Source organism: Oculina patagonica, chromosome 12 (genome assembly GCF_052425735.1).
Source record: "Oculina patagonica isolate OP01 chromosome 12, crgOcupat, whole genome shotgun sequence".
Lineage (NCBI taxonomy): Eukaryota > Metazoa > Cnidaria > Anthozoa > Scleractinia > Oculinidae > Oculina > Oculina patagonica.
This window is the reverse complement of record NC_135769.1, coordinates 26,546,491-26,567,074: the sequence shown is the minus strand read 5'-3', so window position 1 is coordinate 26,567,074 and position 20,584 is coordinate 26,546,491. Positions and strand designations below refer to the sequence as shown.

General features: G+C 38.5%; 1 protein-coding gene across 2 annotated transcripts; it reads left to right on the top strand.

Moving 5' to 3' along the window:
- The first annotated feature begins 7,369 nt into the window (after positions 1 to 7,369).
- On the top strand, positions 7,370 to 10,699 carry LOC144631266 (uncharacterized). Of its 2 annotated transcripts, XM_078489657.1 has the most exons (6): positions 7,370 to 7,751; positions 7,843 to 8,063; positions 8,340 to 8,430; positions 8,654 to 8,722; positions 8,954 to 9,103; positions 9,418 to 10,699. In XM_078489657.1, the coding sequence occupies exons 1-6, from the start codon at positions 7,637 to 7,639 to the stop codon at positions 9,936 to 9,938; spliced, it is 1,167 nt and encodes a 388-aa protein (XP_078345783.1). In that variant the 5' UTR covers positions 7,370 to 7,636; the 3' UTR covers positions 9,939 to 10,699. The 2 variants fall into 2 exon arrangements, with proteins under 2 accessions (XP_078345783.1, XP_078345784.1); XM_078489658.1 differs by lacking the exon at positions 8,654 to 8,722 and having other exon boundaries at positions 7,714 to 8,063.
- Positions 10,700 to 20,584: the final 9,885 nt, after the last annotated feature.

The following is a 20,584-nucleotide window of genomic DNA, read 5'->3' as shown; positions in this document are numbered from 1 at the left end:
TAACTGCGTTGGATATGTCACAAGGTATATTACATTGCATAAGCGCATTGTTACTTTGACATAGCAGTTATTTGCCTAACGGTGAAATTTCTTTCATTATTCCATAAACTGGCATTTGGAAATGAAATGGGCAGTTAACGCGGGCTTTATATTTCTTTGGTCGTCTCGAACGATGATTTGCGTGCGTGACCTCCCCGCAGTTAAATGTCTTCAGACACCTCTATGCTATATGCCAAAAGCTAGAAAACGTGTCATTAGTTCAACATAATTTTCTTCTTTTTAAACCATTTTCACATCGGAAATAAGCAGGTAAATGCAGGAGTTTCTTCATCAATATTAGCAGCGGTAAACATTTTGCCTCAATTTATTCCATTTTTGACCCTTTGATTGCGTTATCGTCAAATTCGTTAATGGCCTGTAATTAGAAACCAATTGATACAGCATCAATGCCGATTGGACAATTGAAAACAACAGATGGTTGAAATAAATTTATGTTATAACCGATTAATCATTACGCACTGTTCTTAAGATATATTCCGTTTTGCACCTCAGACAATCATTGACAAAAGTGTTGACCCATTGTTAATTTACGCCCTTATTTTTTGTTATATGGACCAATTCCATCCTTTTGCCCCACCTTTCCAACCCCCTTCCCCCCAATCAATGTTGTAGTTTGTTTCCAGAAGTCCTTTGCTACCATTTTACAACATTGGATGGGGGGGAGGGGGTATTTTAGCAGACAGTCATGAAATTTAAAAACTAGTGTTAAATTTGTCATAAAAACCGCAGAGCGAAGTTAATGTGTCAACTACTTTTGTCAAAGATTGTCTGAGGTCTATTTGAGTGAAAAGAAAGGATACCCGTTACCTATCTTAGCTCTAACAGGATTTTTTCTAGAAAGCGCGCTAAATGTGTGGCATGAGGGTAGTTTTGATTATTTGAAGTAAAAAATAATGTCTTCAGTTGAGAAAACAAAGACAAAACGGGTTCAGATCCCGTGCGTGGTTCTTAGCGCGTGACTATCTAGGGTCGTATTATCCATTTTGTTGTTTAAAAGTGTTAAGCGAGGCCTCTGCAGTGATACTCCAGTTAACTATGTTCGTTTCATTGTTACAAAGCAGCCGGCTAATTTTAAGAAAAAGCAGCAATACTCGTTCTCCAGAGCGCGAAACCAAATTCCTGGGTGGTTGAGATTAATGTTTAACAAGATCTACCATATCGTGAGGCTAGGAAATACTCCTATTTGTCGCTGAAATTCCCTAAGAAAATCAGAGATAAACGACTTTTTGTCAAAAATATATCGCTAGAATGTTTCTTGGCCACACAATTGGCGAAAATGTGTAAATTTGAACGATTAACCACGGTTAACCACGGTTAACCATCAGTCTAGAAAGGATCAGGAATGTTCTTTGTTTACTGATGGTTAACCGTGGTTAACCGTGGTTAACCGTGGATTTTCAAAAGGTAGACACCTTTTGGCCTTGCTGAAGCCTGTTTATAGTAGAAAAAGAGACAATGAAGACTTCCGTATCTTAAGTTAGCTTTTCATTTTTAAGAAATGCTTAAAACAAGCGTCAATAAAACAAGAAACAACAACAATTGGAGCTGTCACGCGCACTTGTCACGCTTTATCTAACTGCGTTGGATATGTCACAAGGTATATTACATTGCATAAGCGCATTGTTACTTTGACATAGCAGTTATTTGCCTAACGGTGAAATTTCTTTCATTATTCCATAAACTGGCATTTGGAAATGAAATGGGCAGTTAACGCGGGCTTTATATTTCTTTGGTCGTCTCGAACGATGATTTGCGTGCGTGACCTCCCCGCAGTTAAATGTCTTCAGACACCTCTATGCTATATGCCAAAAGCTAGAAAACGTGTCATTAGTTCAACATAATTTTCTTCTTTTTAAACCATTTTCACATCGGAAATAAGCAGGTAAATGCAGGAGTTTCTTCATCAATATTAGCAGCGGTAAACATTTTGCCTCAATTTATTCCATTTTTGACCCTTTGATTGCGTTATCGTCAAATTCGTTAATGGCCTGTAATTAGAAACCAATTGATACAGCATCAATGCCGATTGGACAATTGAAAACAACAGATGGTTGAAATAAATTTATGTTATAACCGATTAATCATTACGCACTGTTCTTAAGATATATTCCGTTTTGCACCTCAGACAATCATTGACAAAAGTGTTGACCCATTGTTAATTTACGCCCTTATTTTTTGTTATATGGACCAATTCCATCCTTTTGCCCCACCTTTCCAACCCCCTTCCCCCCAATCAATGTTGTAGTTTGTTTCCAGAAGTCCTTTGCTACCATTTTACAACATTGGATGGGGGGGAGGGGGGTATTTTAGCAGACAGTCATGAAATTTAAAAACTAGTGTTAAATTTGTCATAAAAACCGCAGAGCGAAGTTAATGTGTCAACTACTTTTGTCAAAGATTGTCTGAGGTCTATTTGAGTGAAAAGAAAGGATACCCGTTACCTATCTTAGCTCTAACAGGATTTTTTTCTAGAAAGCGCGCTAAATGTGTGGCATGAGGGTAGTTTTGATTATTTGAAGTAAAAAATAATGTCTTCAGTTGAGAAAACAAAGACAAAACGGGTTCAGATCCCGTGCGTGGTTCTTAGCGCGTGACTATCTAGGGTCGTATTATCCATTTTGTTGTTTAAAAGTGTTAAGCGAGGCCTCTGCAGTGATACTCCAGTTAACTATGTTCGTTTCATTGTTACAAAGCAGCCGGCTAATTTTAAGAAAAAGCAGCAATACTCGTTCTCCAGAGCGCGAAACCAAATTCCTGGGTGGTTGAGATTAATGTTTAACAAGATCTACCATATCGTGAGGCTAGGAAATACTCCTATTTGTCGCTGAAATTCCCTAAGAAAATCAGAGATAAACGACTTTTTGTCAAAAATATATCGCTAGAATGTTTCTTGGCCACACAATTGGCGAAAATGTGTAAATTTGAACGATTAACCACGGTTAACCACGGTTAACCATCAGTCTAGAAAGGATCAGGAATGTTCTTTGTTTACTGATGGTTAACCGTGGTTAACCGTGGTTAACCGTGGATTTTCAAAAGGTAGACACCTTTTGGCCTTGCTGAAGCCTGTTTATAGTAGAAAAAGAGACAATGAAGACTTCCGTATCTTAAGTTAGCTTTTCATTTTTAAGAAATGCTTAAAACAAGCGTCAATAAAACAAGAAACAACAACAATTGGAGCTGTCACGCGCACTTGTCACGCTTTATCTAACTGCGTTGGATATGTCACAAGGTATATTACATTGCATAAGCGCATTGTTACTTTGACATAGCAGTTATTTGCCTAACGGTGAAATTTCTTTCATTATTCCATAAACTGGCATTTGGAAATGAAATGGGCAGTTAACGCGGGCTTTATATTTCTTTGGTCGTCTCGAACGATGATTTGCGTGCGTGACCTCCCCGCAGTTAAATGTCTTCAGACACCTCTATGCTATATGCCAAAAGCTAGAAAACGTGTCATTAGTTCAACATAATTTTCTTCTTTTTAAACCATTTTCACATCGGAAATAAGCAGGTAAATGCAGGAGTTTCTTCATCAATATTAGCAGCGGTAAACATTTTGCCTCAATTTATTCCATTTTTGACCCTTTGATTGCGTTATCGTCAAATTCGTTAATGGCCTGTAATTAGAAACCAATTGATACAGCATCAATGCCGATTGGACAATTGAAAACAACAGATGGTTGAAATAAATTTATGTTATAACCGATTAATCATTACGCACTGTTCTTAAGATATATTCCGTTTTGCACCTCAGACAATCATTGACAAAAGTGTTGACCCATTGTTAATTTACGCCCTTATTTTTTGTTATATGGACCAATTCCATCCTTTTGCCCCACCTTTCCAACCCCCTTCCCCCCAATCAATGTTGTAGTTTGTTTCCAGAAGTCCTTTGCTACCATTTTACAACATTGGATGGGGGGGAGGGGGGTATTTTAGCAGACAGTCATGAAATTTAAAAACTAGTGTTAAATTTGTCATAAAAACCGCAGAGCGAAGTTAATGTGTCAACTACTTTTGTCAAAGATTGTCTGAGGTCTATTTGAGTGAAAAGAAAGGATACCCGTTACCTATCTTAGCTCTAACAGGATTTTTTCTAGAAAGCGCGCTAAATGTGTGGCATGAGGGTAGTTTTGATTATTTGAAGTAAAAAATAATGTCTTCAGTTGAGAAAACAAAGACAAAACGGGTTCAGATCCCGTGCGTGGTTCTTAGCGCGTGACTATCTAGGGTCGTATTATCCATTTTGTTGTTTAAAAGTGTTAAGCGAGGCCTCTGCAGTGATACTCCAGTTAACTATGTTCGTTTCATTGTTACAAAGCAGCCGGCTAATTTTAAGAAAAAGCAGCAATACTCGTTCTCCAGAGCGCGAAACCAAATTCCTGGGTGGTTGAGATTAATGTTTAACAAGATCTACCATATCGTGAGGCTAGGAAATACTCCTATTTGTCGCTGAAATTCCCTAAGAAAATCAGAGATAAACGACTTTTTGTCAAAAATATATCGCTAGAATGTTTCTTGGCCACACAATTGGCGAAAATGTGTAAATTTGAACGATTAACCACGGTTAACCACGGTTAACCATCAGTCTAGAAAGGATCAGGAATGTTCTTTGTTTACTGATGGTTAACCGTGGTTAACCGTGGTTAACCGTGGATTTTCAAAAGGTAGACACCTTTTGGCCTTGCTGAAGCCTGTTTATAGTAGAAAAAGAGACAATGAAGACTTCCGTATCTTAAGTTAGCTTTTCATTTTTAAGAAATGCTTAAAACAAGCGTCAATAAAACAAGAAACAACAACAATTGGAGCTGTCACGCGCACTTGTCACGCTTTATCTAACTGCGTTGGATATGTCACAAGGTATATTACATTGCATAAGCGCATTGTTACTTTGACATAGCAGTTATTTGCCTAACGGTGAAATTTCTTTCATTATTCCATAAACTGGCATTTGGAAATGAAATGGGCAGTTAACGCGGGCTTTATATTTCTTTGGTCGTCTCGAACGATGATTTGCGTGCGTGACCTCCCCGCAGTTAAATGTCTTCAGACACCTCTATGCTATATGCCAAAAGCTAGAAAACGTGTCATTAGTTCAACATAATTTTCTTCTTTTTAAACCATTTTCACATCGGAAATAAGCAGGTAAATGCAGGAGTTTCTTCATCAATATTAGCAGCGGTAAACATTTTGCCTCAATTTATTCCATTTTTGACCCTTTGATTGCGTTATCGTCAAATTCGTTAATGGCCTGTAATTAGAAACCAATTGATACAGCATCAATGCCGATTGGACAATTGAAAACAACAGATGGTTGAAATAAATTTATGTTATAACCGATTAATCATTACGCACTGTTCTTAAGATATATTCCGTTTTGCACCTCAGACAATCATTGACAAAAGTGTTGACCCATTGTTAATTTACGCCCTTATTTTTTGTTATATGGACCAATTCCATCCTTTTGCCCCACCTTTCCAACCCCCTTCCCCCCAATCAATGTTGTAGTTTGTTTCCAGAAGTCCTTTGCTACCATTTTACAACATTGGATGGGGGGGAGGGGGGTATTTTAGCAGACAGTCATGAAATTTAAAAACTAGTGTTAAATTTGTCATAAAAACCGCAGAGCGAAGTTAATGTGTCAACTACTTTTGTCAAAGATTGTCTGAGGTCTATTTGAGTGAAAAGAAAGGATACCCGTTACCTATCTTAGCTCTAACAGGATTTTTTCTAGAAAGCGCGCTAAATGTGTGGCATGAGGGTAGTTTTGATTATTTGAAGTAAAAAATAATGTCTTCAGTTGAGAAAACAAAGACAAAACGGGTTCAGATCCCGTGCGTGGTTCTTAGCGCGTGACTATCTAGGGTCGTATTATCCATTTTGTTGTTTAAAAGTGTTAAGCGAGGCCTCTGCAGTGATACTCCAGTTAACTATGTTCGTTTCATTGTTACAAAGCAGCCGGCTAATTTTAAGAAAAAGCAGCAATACTCGTTCTCCAGAGCGCGAAACCAAATTCCTGGGTGGTTGAGATTAATGTTTAACAAGATCTACCATATCGTGAGGCTAGGAAATACTCCTATTTGTCGCTGAAATTCCCTAAGAAAATCAGAGATAAACGACTTTTTGTCAAAAATATATCGCTAGAATGTTTCTTGGCCACACAATTGGCGAAAATGTGTAAATTTGAACGATTAACCACGGTTAACCACGGTTAACCATCAGTCTAGAAAGGATCAGGAATGTTCTTTGTTTACTGATGGTTAACCGTGGTTAACCGTGGTTAACCGTGGATTTTCAAAAGGTAGACACCTTTTGGCCTTGCTGAAGCCTGTTTATAGTAGAAAAAGAGACAATGAAGACTTCCGTATCTTAAGTTAGCTTTTCATTTTTAAGAAATGCTTAAAACAAGCGTCAATAAAACAAGAAACAACAACAATTGGAGCTGTCACGCGCACTTGTCACGCTTTATCTAACTGCGTTGGATATGTCACAAGGTATATTACATTGCATAAGCGCATTGTTACTTTGACATAGCAGTTATTTGCCTAACGGTGAAATTTCTTTCATTATTCCATAAACTGGCATTTGGAAATGAAATGGGCAGTTAACGCGGGCTTTATATTTCTTTGGTCGTCTCGAACGATGATTTGCGTGCGTGACCTCCCCGCAGTTAAATGTCTTCAGACACCTCTATGCTATATGCCAAAAGCTAGAAAACGTGTCATTAGTTCAACATAATTTTCTTCTTTTTAAACCATTTTCACATCGGAAATAAGCAGGTAAATGCAGGAGTTTCTTCATCAATATTAGCAGCGGTAAACATTTTGCCTCAATTTATTCCATTTTTGACCCTTTGATTGCGTTATCGTCAAATTCGTTAATGGCCTGTAATTAGAAACCAATTGATACAGCATCAATGCCGATTGGACAATTGAAAACAACAGATGGTTGAAATAAATTTATGTTATAACCGATTAATCATTACGCACTGTTCTTAAGATATATTCCGTTTTGCACCTCAGACAATCATTGACAAAAGTGTTGACCCATTGTTAATTTACGCCCTTATTTTTTGTTATATGGACCAATTCCATCCTTTTGCCCCACCTTTCCAACCCCCTTCCCCCCAATCAATGTTGTAGTTTGTTTCCAGAAGTCCTTTGCTACCATTTTACAACATTGGATGGGGGGGAGGGGGTATTTTAGCAGACAGTCATGAAATTTAAAAACTAGTGTTAAATTTGTCATAAAAACCGCAGAGCGAAGTTAATGTGTCAACTACTTTTGTCAAAGATTGTAGCTGTCAGTCGCAGGAACATGAATAGAGTTGAAGACTCAAAAGCCCATTATACTGAAACTATTATAAAGTTAAAGAAAGCCCAAGTTAATTGAATTATAGCCAAATGTGATAACTATTAATTATAAATGAACACGACTTGGCATAAAAGTTCATCCGCTCTGCGGCTCAAATAGACAAAGGAGGATCGGACTGATGGATGCGTTCCGTCTCGTTTTTAGATAGTGTTTTTAACTGCCATATTCTGACGCTTTAACGACACACTACAACCAAATGGCTGGTATGTGGCTTATTCAGTTGGCCATTGTGACTCTCAACATTCTCCTTGTAATCTTATTTGTGATGGCGAACACAGACTTTTGTGGAAGCGTTTTTGAAACTCAAGTCGGTAAGTAAACATTTGCAAACTTCCACGCCCTGCCTTCCTTGTATTCAGTCTGTTTGCATTAATAAAACTTTCATTTTCTTTGTCCTTTTAGACCATGCCTTAGTTGGTCACGTCATGAGCAAGGCTGCTGTTGTTGACGAGTTTGAATGTTATCAAAAGTGCCTCGGAAATAACAGTTGCAAATCGTTCAACGTTCACCCCGATGGCAACAATGCAAAACGACGCTTTTGCGAGCTGAACAACAAAACCCGACAGATGAAGCCAGGACATTTTAAATGGAAGAAAGGATCTACATACTATGGCTCTATTCAGGTTGGTTAAAAAAGCGCACATTAACATTTTCCAATTTAGTTTAAAGTTTTAGCTGCTGTTCGCCAGGAAAAAAGCTATATCGAGCAAGGGTTGGTTAAAAAGGTGTTATTCCGTTTGCAATGCCAAATATCTCTATGATATTGATAAATTGTGAACTAAATAGGATACGAGAATAAACAAACTAAAAATGTTTCCTTAATTAATTGATGTAACCAACAAATGTAAGTGTATAGCGAATAGTTTTCTTTCCTTGATATTACATTGAAACCCATCCAGGTCTCATGCATGGATGTCGCAGGTGAGCGGAATGAACAAACAAAGAGTGGGCAGTGTCATCCGGGATACAAGGGGAAAAACTGTGAAGAACGTGAGTAGTGAAAATTTGTTCTTGCACTGTTTCATTTAGTTTGATCACGCAATTTGAATTGATTGCAAAAGGAGTCCAACTATTGTGAATGCTTTATCTGCCAAAATTTACTTTCAGAAAGATCGCCCATCTAAGTTTCTGTTAACGAGATTCCACTAAAGAGCGTGTTTAAGTTGAGTTTTAGTTTTAAATTATTTTAAAAAACTCGTTCTATTTTTTGCAGGTGAGCGGAATGAACAAACAACGAATAAGCAGTGTCATCCGGGATACAAGGGAAAAAACTGTGAAGAACGTGAGCAGTGAAAATTTGTCCTTCCACTATCTTACTTAGCGCGACAACGCAATTTGAATTGATTGGAAAAGGTGCCCCCCTACAGTACAATATTTCATCTACCAAAGCGGGCTTTTACAATGATTACCTTATATGTCTACGAGATTACTGTCCTCTAAGGGGAATGGGAGGTGGGCGCTTCGCGTTGGGCGTAATAAATTTAAAAACACTACATTTTATTTTCTTTTGTAGCTATAAGAGGTTTGTATTCCCATCAGCCTGCTGATTCCTGCAAGGACATACGGAACTCTGGAGACTCCAAAGGAGACGGGGAGTACTGGATCGACCCTGAGAAGAATGGAAACCCTTTAAAGGTCTTCTGTGACATGACAACTGACGGAGGTAAGTTAAGAATTATGTTATGAATGTAAATTGTTCAACCTCAACCTAAAAAGGAATATACCAAAAACAGGCTATCAGTTATTAAATCTTTGGCCTCCACAAAATTAAATAACCTCCGTCGTAAAATTTTGTGGATTTACTCGAGCATCCTCTGTCATAAAATGAGACGTAGAGTATTTTCTGGCTTTATTTTGCACTTCTACGTACAATTTTTTACAAACTGATGTTCTTTCTTTTCGCGATAAAAGCGCTTATGTTACTTTCCTAGTTGCGTTTGTTTGACAACATAATTACTAAACCTTGTCTTATTTCAGGTGGCTGGCTTCTTGTCTCCAAGCTTGTGATTGACAGCCCATCCTCTCCACAGTTGTCAGTAGAGACGTCATACCGTGGAATCAGCAACTATCACAACAACAAGACGTTTCTGACGAAGAGTGCCATGAATGAGCTGAGAACACACTTGCCTTTCACTCAACTGAGATTCCACTGCAGTAAACAACAGGGACGTACGTTCCACGTGACCACGGTCACTAACAGCACTGGTGAAGCTGTAGTCCAGTACTTCAGCGGTCAGACGGATGTCCGGCCCGCCGCCTGTGGCTCCTTTGTTAAGATGGAGAATGACAACTCATTTTTAGCTGGACAGTGCAACAAGTGGTATGGTAACATTGGCAAATGGGGCGCCCAGAGGGATGAAGATAGGTTGTACAATCACGCTGCTTTTGTTCCTTACTTCTATTACTGGCGTTTGTCTCCAGGCGGCTCAAGATGGGAATGCGATGACGTTAACGTTGGTGTGTCTTCTGGTGATTTCTGGAAAGTCTTTGTTCGTTAAGCACTTGGCAAAGAAGATCATCCTTCGTCAAATCAAAAAATACCTCAAACTCTGTGTTTTTGACAGATTTGTAGTGTCAGCAGCGTGAAAAATTAGACAGCATTTAAATTAATTCCGCTTTTTGCCTGAATAGAACATGTTACAGTTTAAGTATTAAAGTCCGTGATTTCGCGTGAATTGATAATGAAATCGTGAGACGTGACAAAAAGTAATTTGACTGTTTTTCTTTAACTTTCTTGGATTATCAATCCAAGAAAGTTAAAATTTAATTCAATTAAACAGCTCAGGGCTGCTTAGAAAACTTGAAACAACGTGCAGGCATATGTTATCGACGCTTAGTAGAAATAAAGTCACTTTCCCCGCAGTTATATATATATATATATATATATATATATATTGTTGTATTTGCTTTCTCATTACTGATAAGCAGCAGTTTGAAGCAGTATACATCTGTTTCATATTTGTAGCATCAGCACGCCAGCGTGCATGTTAGACAGCATTTAAATCAATTTCGCTTTTTGCCTGAATAGAACACTTATTTATTTAAGTCCGTGATTTCGCGTATATTGATAATGAAATCGTAAGACGACAAAAAAATAAAGACTAGTAGTTTGATTGTTTTTTGTAGTATGTTTGTCCAAGCTCGGTTTTATTTAACTTTCGTGGATTATCAACGTACAGGAAATAAAACAGCTCAAGCCTGTTTAGAAAACAACGTAAGGCATATGTTATCGATGCTTTGTAGAAATAAAGTCGCTTTTACCGCAGTTATTGTTGTATTTGCTTTCTCACTACTGATAAGCAGAAGTTTAATGCTATGCATCTATCATCAGCGAAAATTTCCTCAAAAGAGTGTTTTATTTTGTCCGAAATGTCTCGTTGGCTGGTTTTAGCTTGGTTTCTTAGCAACGGAGTATCTTATTAATGGGCGTCTATTCCCTTACACCATAAATCTGCTTGTTAAAAAATTCTCAAAAGGCTTCTTTATCAAAAATAATCAAATGGCATATTATGTACCAGTAAATTCTCATTAATAATTAAAAGAAATGTATGATACTGTATGGAGAATAACTATGTGGAGCCACAAAGAGTCTAGTGACGCTGGATTTGTCCCAGTCCCCCACGACTCTCGCCCTTTTTCCCGAAAAAACGATGTCAAAAGGGACGACTGGGGACGAGTCAGGTGAGAAGTGGGATCCATTTCCCGCGCGGAGAGCCTGCTAGCTAGGGTAGAGCTGTCCATCAGAACTCGACCGCGGTCAAACTATAGTAATTTACAAAACCACAACAACAAACAAACAAAAAAGTACTTCAAAGATAAGGTTCTTATTTTCACTGTTCAAAGTTCAATACTTTTACCAGTATTCTGATGGTTTTCTAAATATTTTGGAACCCTACTAAAAAAAGTTCTAAGTGTTTAAAAACTGGGAATTGCAGATTTGTCGGCGACATTTCTAAAAGCAATTTGGTCAGTCGGATGCAGAGCATTTAAAAAGTAAAAATACATGTTTATTTGGGTAGTGGAATATGCTTACACTCAGCAACTATTTTCTATCCTTGCTCATACTTCCACCCAATATGAACAAAATTCTCTGAAATAGAAAGAAAAACTACCTGAAAAGTTTGACCGCGGTCAAGGGTAGAGCTAGGGTTCATTTGTGAGGCCTCGGTTTGTGCGCACGATCGGTTCATGTCGGCGTAAAGCACCATGGATAAATGCATGTAAAGCACCATGGATAAGCTAAGAACGCACTTGACTTTCACTGAACTGAGATTTCACTGCAGTAAACAATAGAGACGTAGGTTCCACGTGACCACGCGGTACGGTAGCTACAGCACTGGTGAAGCGTAGTTCTGTATTCAGCGGTCAGACAGATGTCCAACCCGACGTCAGTGGTTCGTTTGTGAGAATGGATTAGCAGGTGTTTGGGATAAATGGCGTCTATAACGTTGGAAAATAAGTTCAAGGCCATTCTTCGTGTTCTTTTTCTCTCTCCTTCTTTTGTGGGTTTGTTGACATTTCAGTCGCCTGGAAGAACAGAAAGTGTCAATGCAATGCTAGAGAAGGCCAAGTTTATTTTTTATCGAGGATAGGTTCGTAGATTGTCTTGGTCCCTTCATCCTATCATACTAGCTTGGGTATGCTTTTAAAAGCTTTTTCCACTTTATTAGCTCGGATTATCAATAAAGTTTTCTGCGGCTGAATGTAAAGGCATCGCAAGTGGTACAAAGACCATGGTCCTTCGACGCGTCGGCTTTTGGCGCGTTTGGTAGTCAATGGCTAATGATATGCAATAGGTTTCTTTTCTGTAAAAGACGCAATGCTATAAGTTTAGCTTTTAGTCCCGTTTCCTCGGCAGTAAACAGATTTCCCGCCTTCAGAACATCCCGTGCAGAACATAATTATATCATTTTTTCCTTAGCAACAAATGGATAAAACCAACTAAGGATAACAAACCGTTGCCAACCAATCTAGTTTAATATTTATAAAAGCTTTTCGCATACGAAATTTAACCATATTAAAACTTCTATGCCTTTTTATAAGTATTGTTTTTAAACGCCATAAAATAACTGTGAACAAAATATGTGAAAAGCTAGTGTTCAATTTAGACAACACAACACAAAATCCATAAACGGGAAGTTCTTTAAACTTTTACAGCAGAATGGAAACAGCTACCGGTCCAGGTTTTCGACGATAAAACCCAAAAATTCTGTTTCGGATATTGATATAAGATTGCAAACCTAACAGTTTTAAGTTGAACGAACTAATTTGGCTTATCCCTGTAATTCATAGCAGTTTTTTGTTAATTTATTCTTGTCACTAAATAGTTTGTTCCTAGCAGGTGCAATTACTCTGTGAGCCCCCTTAATAAAACGCGAAAAACGTAGATAGATCGTTGAAAAAATTAAAATTATCCTGCTTGGGTTTCTATCTAGTAACAGTACAGAGCCCTGTGTTGATGTTCGATGGTGCGCAAAATGCACTAGGCTACGTTTTTTTCCAGTACGGGCATCATCTTCTTTGGCGCGACGGAGGTCTGAGCAGACATGAGAGTTTAGTTGGCATAACGATTTTCGCTCCGACTATTCAAACCATTTCTTTCCTATTCAGCAACTGTATCATATTTCCCAAGTTTGGAATATAATGTCCTATAGTTTAATTTCACACTGAAAAGATATGAACAGAAAAATTTGACGGTTTAAATAGCTTGCCAACTGGAATAGTGGCGAAAATGGCACCCGGTGTTTAAACAAGTTTGTTTTATTTTACCTTAGTCAGTATTTGTGTGATGCCGATCGCAAATTATTTGCCCGCGGCATGGAGGTTTAGTCTACGGTAGCTCCCCTTCTGTGAATTATTTTAATTGCGCTGTTGTTAAAAAATTAATCAAGTCTTAAGGCCTGGCTAAACTTGTAAACATTTTCGCAGAAACATTGTTGCGGAGGCAAATATCTCCCAGTTTAGCCGCGCGGGAAACATAAGTTACGAAAACAAATTTTGCCTCTCGGAGACAAGAAAATGTTTATGCCTCAAGTTAAAAAACATTTTTGCTTCACGGACACAAATTTCGCTTCGGAAGCGCATGTTTCGCAGTTTAGCCAGGATGGAATCAATGTTTATGCGCATGCACTTTGCTCCCGGAACATTGTTTCCTAGTTTATCGAGACGGACAGCAAAACGTTTTCCTTGCTTCCCGTTAATTTAGCCCGGCCTTGTTTCCTAGTATAGGCAGGCCTTTCGAGTGTTTTTGTTTTCTTAGTAGAGTTCTATATTTCTCTAAAAAGTGTTGAAGTATTGAGTCTGGAAAGCGGCAGATGTACTATAACTTATTCCGTGCCCAATTAAGGCTGCAGTTTCTATTTTAACAGCTTCCTACGGTGCAAAAATAAAATCGTTAGCAGGGGAAACTTAGGAATTACTGATATGGTCTAAAAGGCGTCTTTTGGCGATAAATAAAAAGAGTTGACAAGATCTTGGTAGCAGTAATTAAATGCCGAAGAAAGAAAGCACCACATCTAACAGAAGAACTACATACAATGTTTCCAGATGCATGATATTGATAATAGGCTTGGAGAGAAATACTGTAGGTGCTTTTGCGAACTTTACAAAACTATATACAGAGTCGGGTAACAATATCTTTACTCGTATATTAATAACTTTTATGACTCCATCCGACAGTGTAGGAATTTTACTACTGACTTCGAAAAGCTCTTTCCGGAATAATGTTTAGAACGTGATAATGTTGACCAATATTGTTATAACTGATCGTGGGGTTCCATATTTGTTTTTTCCAGTGAAAAGCTATTTTAGAATCACGAAATAAAACGTCATCTCAGTTTGATGTCATTATTTAAACTTTTACAGCGGAATGTAAACAACTGCCGGTCCAGGGCACGACAATAAAACCTGAAATATTCTCCTTAAGTTGAACGAACTAAGTTGGCATATTTCTGTGGCTTATTTTCCGTGGTGGTTCCCTCCTCTTTGTCCCATTTCTTGTGCAAAATATTATGAAATTTGGCGGATTTTTTTCAATTCCTCTCGGTTTCCGTCACCTTAGGAAGGATGTCAACCCCGGTACTACTCAAGGAAGCGTCAGTCGCCTGTACTTGTTTAAGCTGTTCTTAAACAATTTTGGCGTCACTCAGCACTGTCCCGATAGTGATCTTACTAAGTATGCAGACGACACTTCTATCCTTGTGACTGTGCGTAAGAACAGTGTAGATGAATCACAAAAGGCACTTAATGTCTTTTTTGAGTGGACGGAGGTTAATGGAATGAGCTGTAACACAAGCAAATGCAAAGAACTCTGTATGGCTAAAAAAAGGTGTAACAACTAATTTTCCCCCCTCTGTGTGGCATAGAGCAGAATGACGGTCTTACTTTATTAGGTGTCATACTACAAAACGACTGTAAGTTTTCATCTCATGTTAAGAGAATACTTGGAGAACTTCTCTAACAAGTGTCTGACATTTTAAGATCACTAAGAAAAGATGGATACACGCAGGTAGAGATAGATCATCTCTTCAAGGCTATTGTTCTGACAAAGATTACGTACGCACTTCCAGTCTACGGAACCAGCCAGGCTGATTTAAACACTATACAATGCTTTCTAAAAAGGAGCTATAAGCGACGTTACACTTCTGAGTTAATTAATATTTACGATCTTTTAGAAAAGTGTGACCGCAGATTGTTCACCAAGATCAAGAGCAATGTTGACCATCCATTGTATGCCCTTTTGCCGGAAGTCAAAGAGTCATGCAAGAGGCTAAGATCACTCTCTCCTCCGCAGAGGTCTCTTTCGTGTTTCGGGCTGGGAAATAGGGAGAGGAACGGGGAAAGGTGAAAAGTAAGCGCGCGGAGCCTGGAGAAAATCGAAACGAAAGCGCGCGGGGCACACTGGGAAGGGGAAAGGAAATTTCCTCTCCCCGTATTTTTTCGCCTTCCCCACGAAAAAGGCCTCTGCGGAGGAGAGAGCTAAGATCACACGTGAGTCAATTACCAAGGATTAATACAGAACGTTTTTTAAAAAAAATAGTTTTTTAATAGATTGAGGTTTAAGTATGATCTGGCTATTTAATAATTCAATATAATTTACGCGATTTTTTTCATGTAACGTTTGTTATGTATTTCAATAAGCGCAATAAAGACATTTTATTTTTTTTTATTTTTTTATTTATTGGAATCCTGCTTCCCGCCCTCTCTTCTCCCGATAGCTTCCCTTTTCTTACGGGCTCCCAGCCTCCTGTCCCCCTCCACTAAATATTTTGTTCATGGCAAGTGCAGTTTCTCTGTGCGACCCCTTTGATGAAAAACGCGTAAAATAAAGGGTAGTCGAAAACAATTAAAATCTTGCTTGGGTTTATATCTAGTAACAGTGCAGAGCCCTGTGTTGATGTTTGATGGTGTGAGAATAGTACTAGGCTTCTTTTTTTCAGTACGGGCATGATCTTTTTTGGCGCGTGGTCTGAGCAGACGTACGTGTCAGTTTAGTTGGCATAACGATTTTCGCTCCGATTATTCAAACCATTTCTTTGCTGTCCAGCAACTGTATCATATTTTCCCAAGTTTGGAATATAATGTCCTATAGTTTAATTTCACACTGAAAAGATATGAACAGAAAAATTTGACGGTTTAAAAAGCTTGCCAACTGGAATAGTGGCGAAAATGGCACCCGGTGTTTAAACAAGTTTGTTTTATTTTACCTTAGTCAGTATTTGTGTGATGCCGATCGCAAATTATTTGCCCGCGGCATGGAGGTTTAGTCTACGGTAGCTCCCCTTCTGTGAATTATTTTAATTGCGCTGTTGTTAAGGAATTAATCAAGTCTTAAGGCCTGGCTAAACTTGTAAACATTGTCGCAGAAACATTGTTGCGGAGGCAAATATCTCCCAGTTTAGCCGCGCGGGAAACATAAGTTACGAAAACAAATTTTGCCTCTCGGAGACAAGAAATGCAATAGGTTTTCTTTTCTGTAAAATACGCAATGCTATAAGTTTAGCTTTTAGTCCCATTTCCTCGGCAGTAAACAGATTTCCCGCCTTCAGAACATCCCGTGCAGAACTTAAATATATCATTTTTTCCTTAGCAACAAATGGATAAAACCAACTAAGGATAACAAACCGTTGCCAACCAATCTAGTTTAATATTTATAAAAGCTTTTCGCATACGAAATTTAACCATATTAAAACCTCTATGCCTTTTTATAAGTATTGTTTTTAAACGCCATAAAATAACTGTGAACAAAATATGTGAAGAGCTAGTGTTCAATTTAGACAACACAACACAAAATCCATAAACGGGAAGTTCTTTAAACCTTTACAGCATAATGGAAACAGCTACCGGTCCAGGTTTTCGACGATAAAACCCAAAAAATTCTGTTTCGGATATTGATATAAGATTGCAAACCTAACAGTTGTAAGTTGAACGAACTAATTTGGCTTATCCCTGTAATTCATAGCAGTTTTTTGTTAATTTATTCTTGTCACTAAATAGTTTGTTCCTAGCAGGTGCAATTACTCTGTGAGCCCCCTTAATAAAACGCGAAACGTAGATGGATCGTTGAAAAAATTAAAATTATCCTGCTTGGGTTTCTATCTAGTAACAGTACAGAGCCCTGTGTTGATGTTCGATGGTGCGCAAAATGCACTTAGCCTGCGTTGCAGACGAACAAAACCCCGGTGTTTTTGTTCGTCTGCAACGCAGGCTAAATGCACTAGGCTACGTTTTTTTCCAGTACGGGCTTCATCTTCTTTGGCGCGACGGAGGTCTGAGCAGACATGAGAGTTTAGTTGGCATAACGATTTTCGCTCCGACTATTCAAACCATTTCTTTCCTATTCAGCAACTGTATCATATTTCCCAAGTTTGGAATATAATGTCCTATAGTTTAATTTCACACTGAAAAGATATGAACAGAAAAATTTGACGGTTTAAATAGCTTGCCAACTGGAATAGTGGCGAAAATGGCACCCGGTGTTTAAACAAGTTTGTTTTATTTTACCTTAGTCAGTATTTGTGTGATGCCGATCGCAAATTATTTGCCCGCGGCATGGAGGTTTAGTCTACGGTAGCTCCCCTTTTGTGAATTATTTTAATTGCGCTGTTGTTAAAAAAATTAATCAAGTCTTAAGGCCTGGCTAAACTTGTAAACATTGTCGCAGAAACATTGTTGCGGAGGCAAATATCTCCCAGTTTAGCCGCGCGGGAAAGAGAAAGTTACGAAAACAAATTTTGCCTCTCGGAGACAAGAAAATGTTTATGCTTCAAGTTAAAAAAACATTTTTGCTTCCCGGACACAAATTTCGCTTCGGAAGCGCATGTTTCCCAGTTTAGCCAGGATGGAATCAATGTTTATGCGCATGCACTTTGCTCCCGGAACATTGTTTCCTAGTTTATCCAGCCGGACAGCAAAACGTTTTCCTTGCTTCCCGCTAATTTAGCCCGGCCTTGTTTCCTAGTTTAGCCAGGCCTTTCGAGTGTTTTTGTTTTCTTAGTAGAGTTCTATATTTCTCTAATAAGTGTTGAAGTATTGAGTCTGGAAAGCGGCAGATGTACTATAACTTATTCCGTGCCCAATTAAAGGCTGCAGTTTCTATTTTAACAGCTTCCTACGGTGCAAAAATAAAATCGTTAGCAGGGGAAACTTAGGAATTACTGATATGGTCTAAAAGGCGTCTTTTGGCGATAAATAAAAAGAGTTGACAAAGATCTTGGTAGCAGTAATTAAATGCCGAAGAAAGAAAGCACCACATCTAACAGAAGAACTACATACAATGTTTCCAGATGCATGATATTGATAATAGGCTTGGAGAGAAATACTGTAGGTGCTTTTGCGAACTTTTCAAAACTATATACAGAGTCGGGTAACAATATCTTTACTCGTATATTTATAACTTTTATGACTCCATCCGACAGTGTAGGAATTTTACTACTGACTTCGAAAAGCTCTTTCCGGAATAATGTTTAGAACGTGATAATGTTGACCAATATTGTTATAACTGATCGTGGGGTTCCATATTTGTTTTTTCCAGTGAAAAGCTATTTTAGAATCACGAAATAAAACGTCATCTCAGTTTGATGTCATTATTTAAACTTTTACAGCGGAATGTAAACAACTGCTGGTCCAGGGCACGACAATAAAACCTGAAAAATTCTCCTATTCTCCTTAAGTTGAACGAACTAAGTTGGCATATTTCTGTGGCTTATTTTCCGTGGTGGTTCCCTCCTCTTTGTCCCATTTCTTGTGCAAAATATTACGAAATTTGGCGGATTTTTTTTCAATTCCTCTCGGTTTCCGTCACCTTAGGAAGGATGTCAACCCCGGTACTACTCAAGGAAGCGTCAGTCGCCTGTACTTGTTTAAGCTGTTCTTAAACAATCTTGGCGTCACTCAGCACTGTCCCGATAGTGATCTTACTAAGTATGCAGACGACACTTCTATCCTTGTGACTGTGCGCCGGTAAGAACAGTGTAGATGAATCACAAAAGGCACTTAATGTCTTTTTTGAGTGGACGGAGGTTAATGGAATTTGAGCTGTAACACAAGCAAATGCAAAGAACTCTGTATGGCTAAAAAAAGGTGTAACAACTAATTTCCCCCCCCCCCCCCCCCTCTGTGTGGCATAGAGCAGAATGACGGTCTTACTTTATTAGATGTCATACTACAAAACGACTGTAAGTTTTCATCTCATGTTAAGAGAATACTTGGAGAACTTCTCTAACAAGTGTCTGACATTTTAAGATCACTAAGAAAAGATGGATACACGCAGGTAGCGATAGATCATCTCTTCAAGGCTATTGTACATGTTCTGACAAAGATTACGTACGCATTTCCAGTCTACGGAACCAGGCAGGCTGATTTAAACACTATACAATGCAATTAAAATTATTTACTGTTTTCCGGGATCTTTTCCGAGGTTAAGAATATTTAAAATTCGACGTTTCGATCAGTTTCACTGATCTTCTTCAGGTTGTTGTTAAAATGACAATATGGCGGACTATACAATGCTTTCTAAAAAGGTGCTATAAGCGACGTTACACTTCTGAGTCAATTAATATTTACGATCTTTTAGAAAAGTGTGACCGCAGATTGTTCACCAAGATCAAGAGCAATGTTGATCATCCATTGTATGCCCTTTTGCCGGAAGTCAAAGAGTCATGCAAGAGGCTAAGATCACTCTCTCCTCCGCAGAGGTCTCTTTCGTGTTTCGGGCTGGGAAATAGGGAGAGGAACGAGGAAAGGTGAAAAGTAAGCGCGCGGAGCCTGGAGAAAATCGAAACGAAAGCGCGCGGGGCACACTGGGAAGGGGAAAGGAAATTTCCTCTCCCCGTATTTTTTCGCCTTCTCCACGAAAAAGGCCTCTGCGGAGGAGAGAGCTAAGATCACACGTGAGTCAATTACCAAGGATTAATACAGAACGTTTTATAAAAAAATAGTTTTTTAATAGATTGAGGTTTAAGTATGATCTGGCTATTTAATAATTCAATATAATTTACGCGATTTTTTTCATGTAACGTTTGTTATGTATTTCAATAAGCGCAATAAAGACATTTTATTTTTTTTTTTATTTTTTTATTTATTGGAATCCTGCTTCCCGCCCTCTCTTCTCCCGATGGCCTCCCTTTTCTTACGGGCTCCCAGCCTCCTGTCCCCCTCCACTAAATATTTTGTTCATGGCAAGTGCAGTTTCTCTGTGCGACCCCTTTGATGAAAAACGCGTAAAATAAAGGGTAGTCGAAAACAATTAAAATCTTGCTTGGGTTTACATCTAGTAACAGTGCAGAGCCCTGTGTTGATGTTTGATGGTGTGAGAATAGTACTAGGCTTCTTTTTTTCAGTACGGGCATGATCTTTTTTGGCGCGTGGTCTGAGCGGACGTACGTGTCAGTTTAGTTGGCATAACGATTTTCGCTCCGATTATTCAAACCATTTCTTTGCTGTCCAGCAACTGTATCATATTTTCCCAAGTTTGGAATATAATGTCCTATAGTTTAATTTCACACTGAAAAGATATGAACAGAAAAATTTGACGGTTTAAATAGCTTGCCAACTGGAATAGTGGCGAAAATGGCACCCGGTGTTTAAACAAGTTTGTTTTATTTTACCTTAGTCAGTATTTGTGTGATGCCGATCGCAAATTATT

Bases quoted from the DNA above. Each gene is read 5' to 3' on its own strand.
- LOC144631266 (XM_078489657.1), top strand. From the start codon at position 7,637: ATGGCTGGTATGTGGCTTATTCAGTTGGCCATTGTGACTCTCAACATT. The intron at 8,064-8,339 runs GTTGGTTAAAAA...AAACCCATCCAG, and splicing joins CATACTATGGCTCTATTCAG to GTCTCATGCATGGATGTCGC. The intron at 8,431-8,653 runs GTGAGTAGTGAA...TATTTTTTGCAG, and splicing joins GGGGAAAAACTGTGAAGAAC to GTGAGCGGAATGAACAAACA.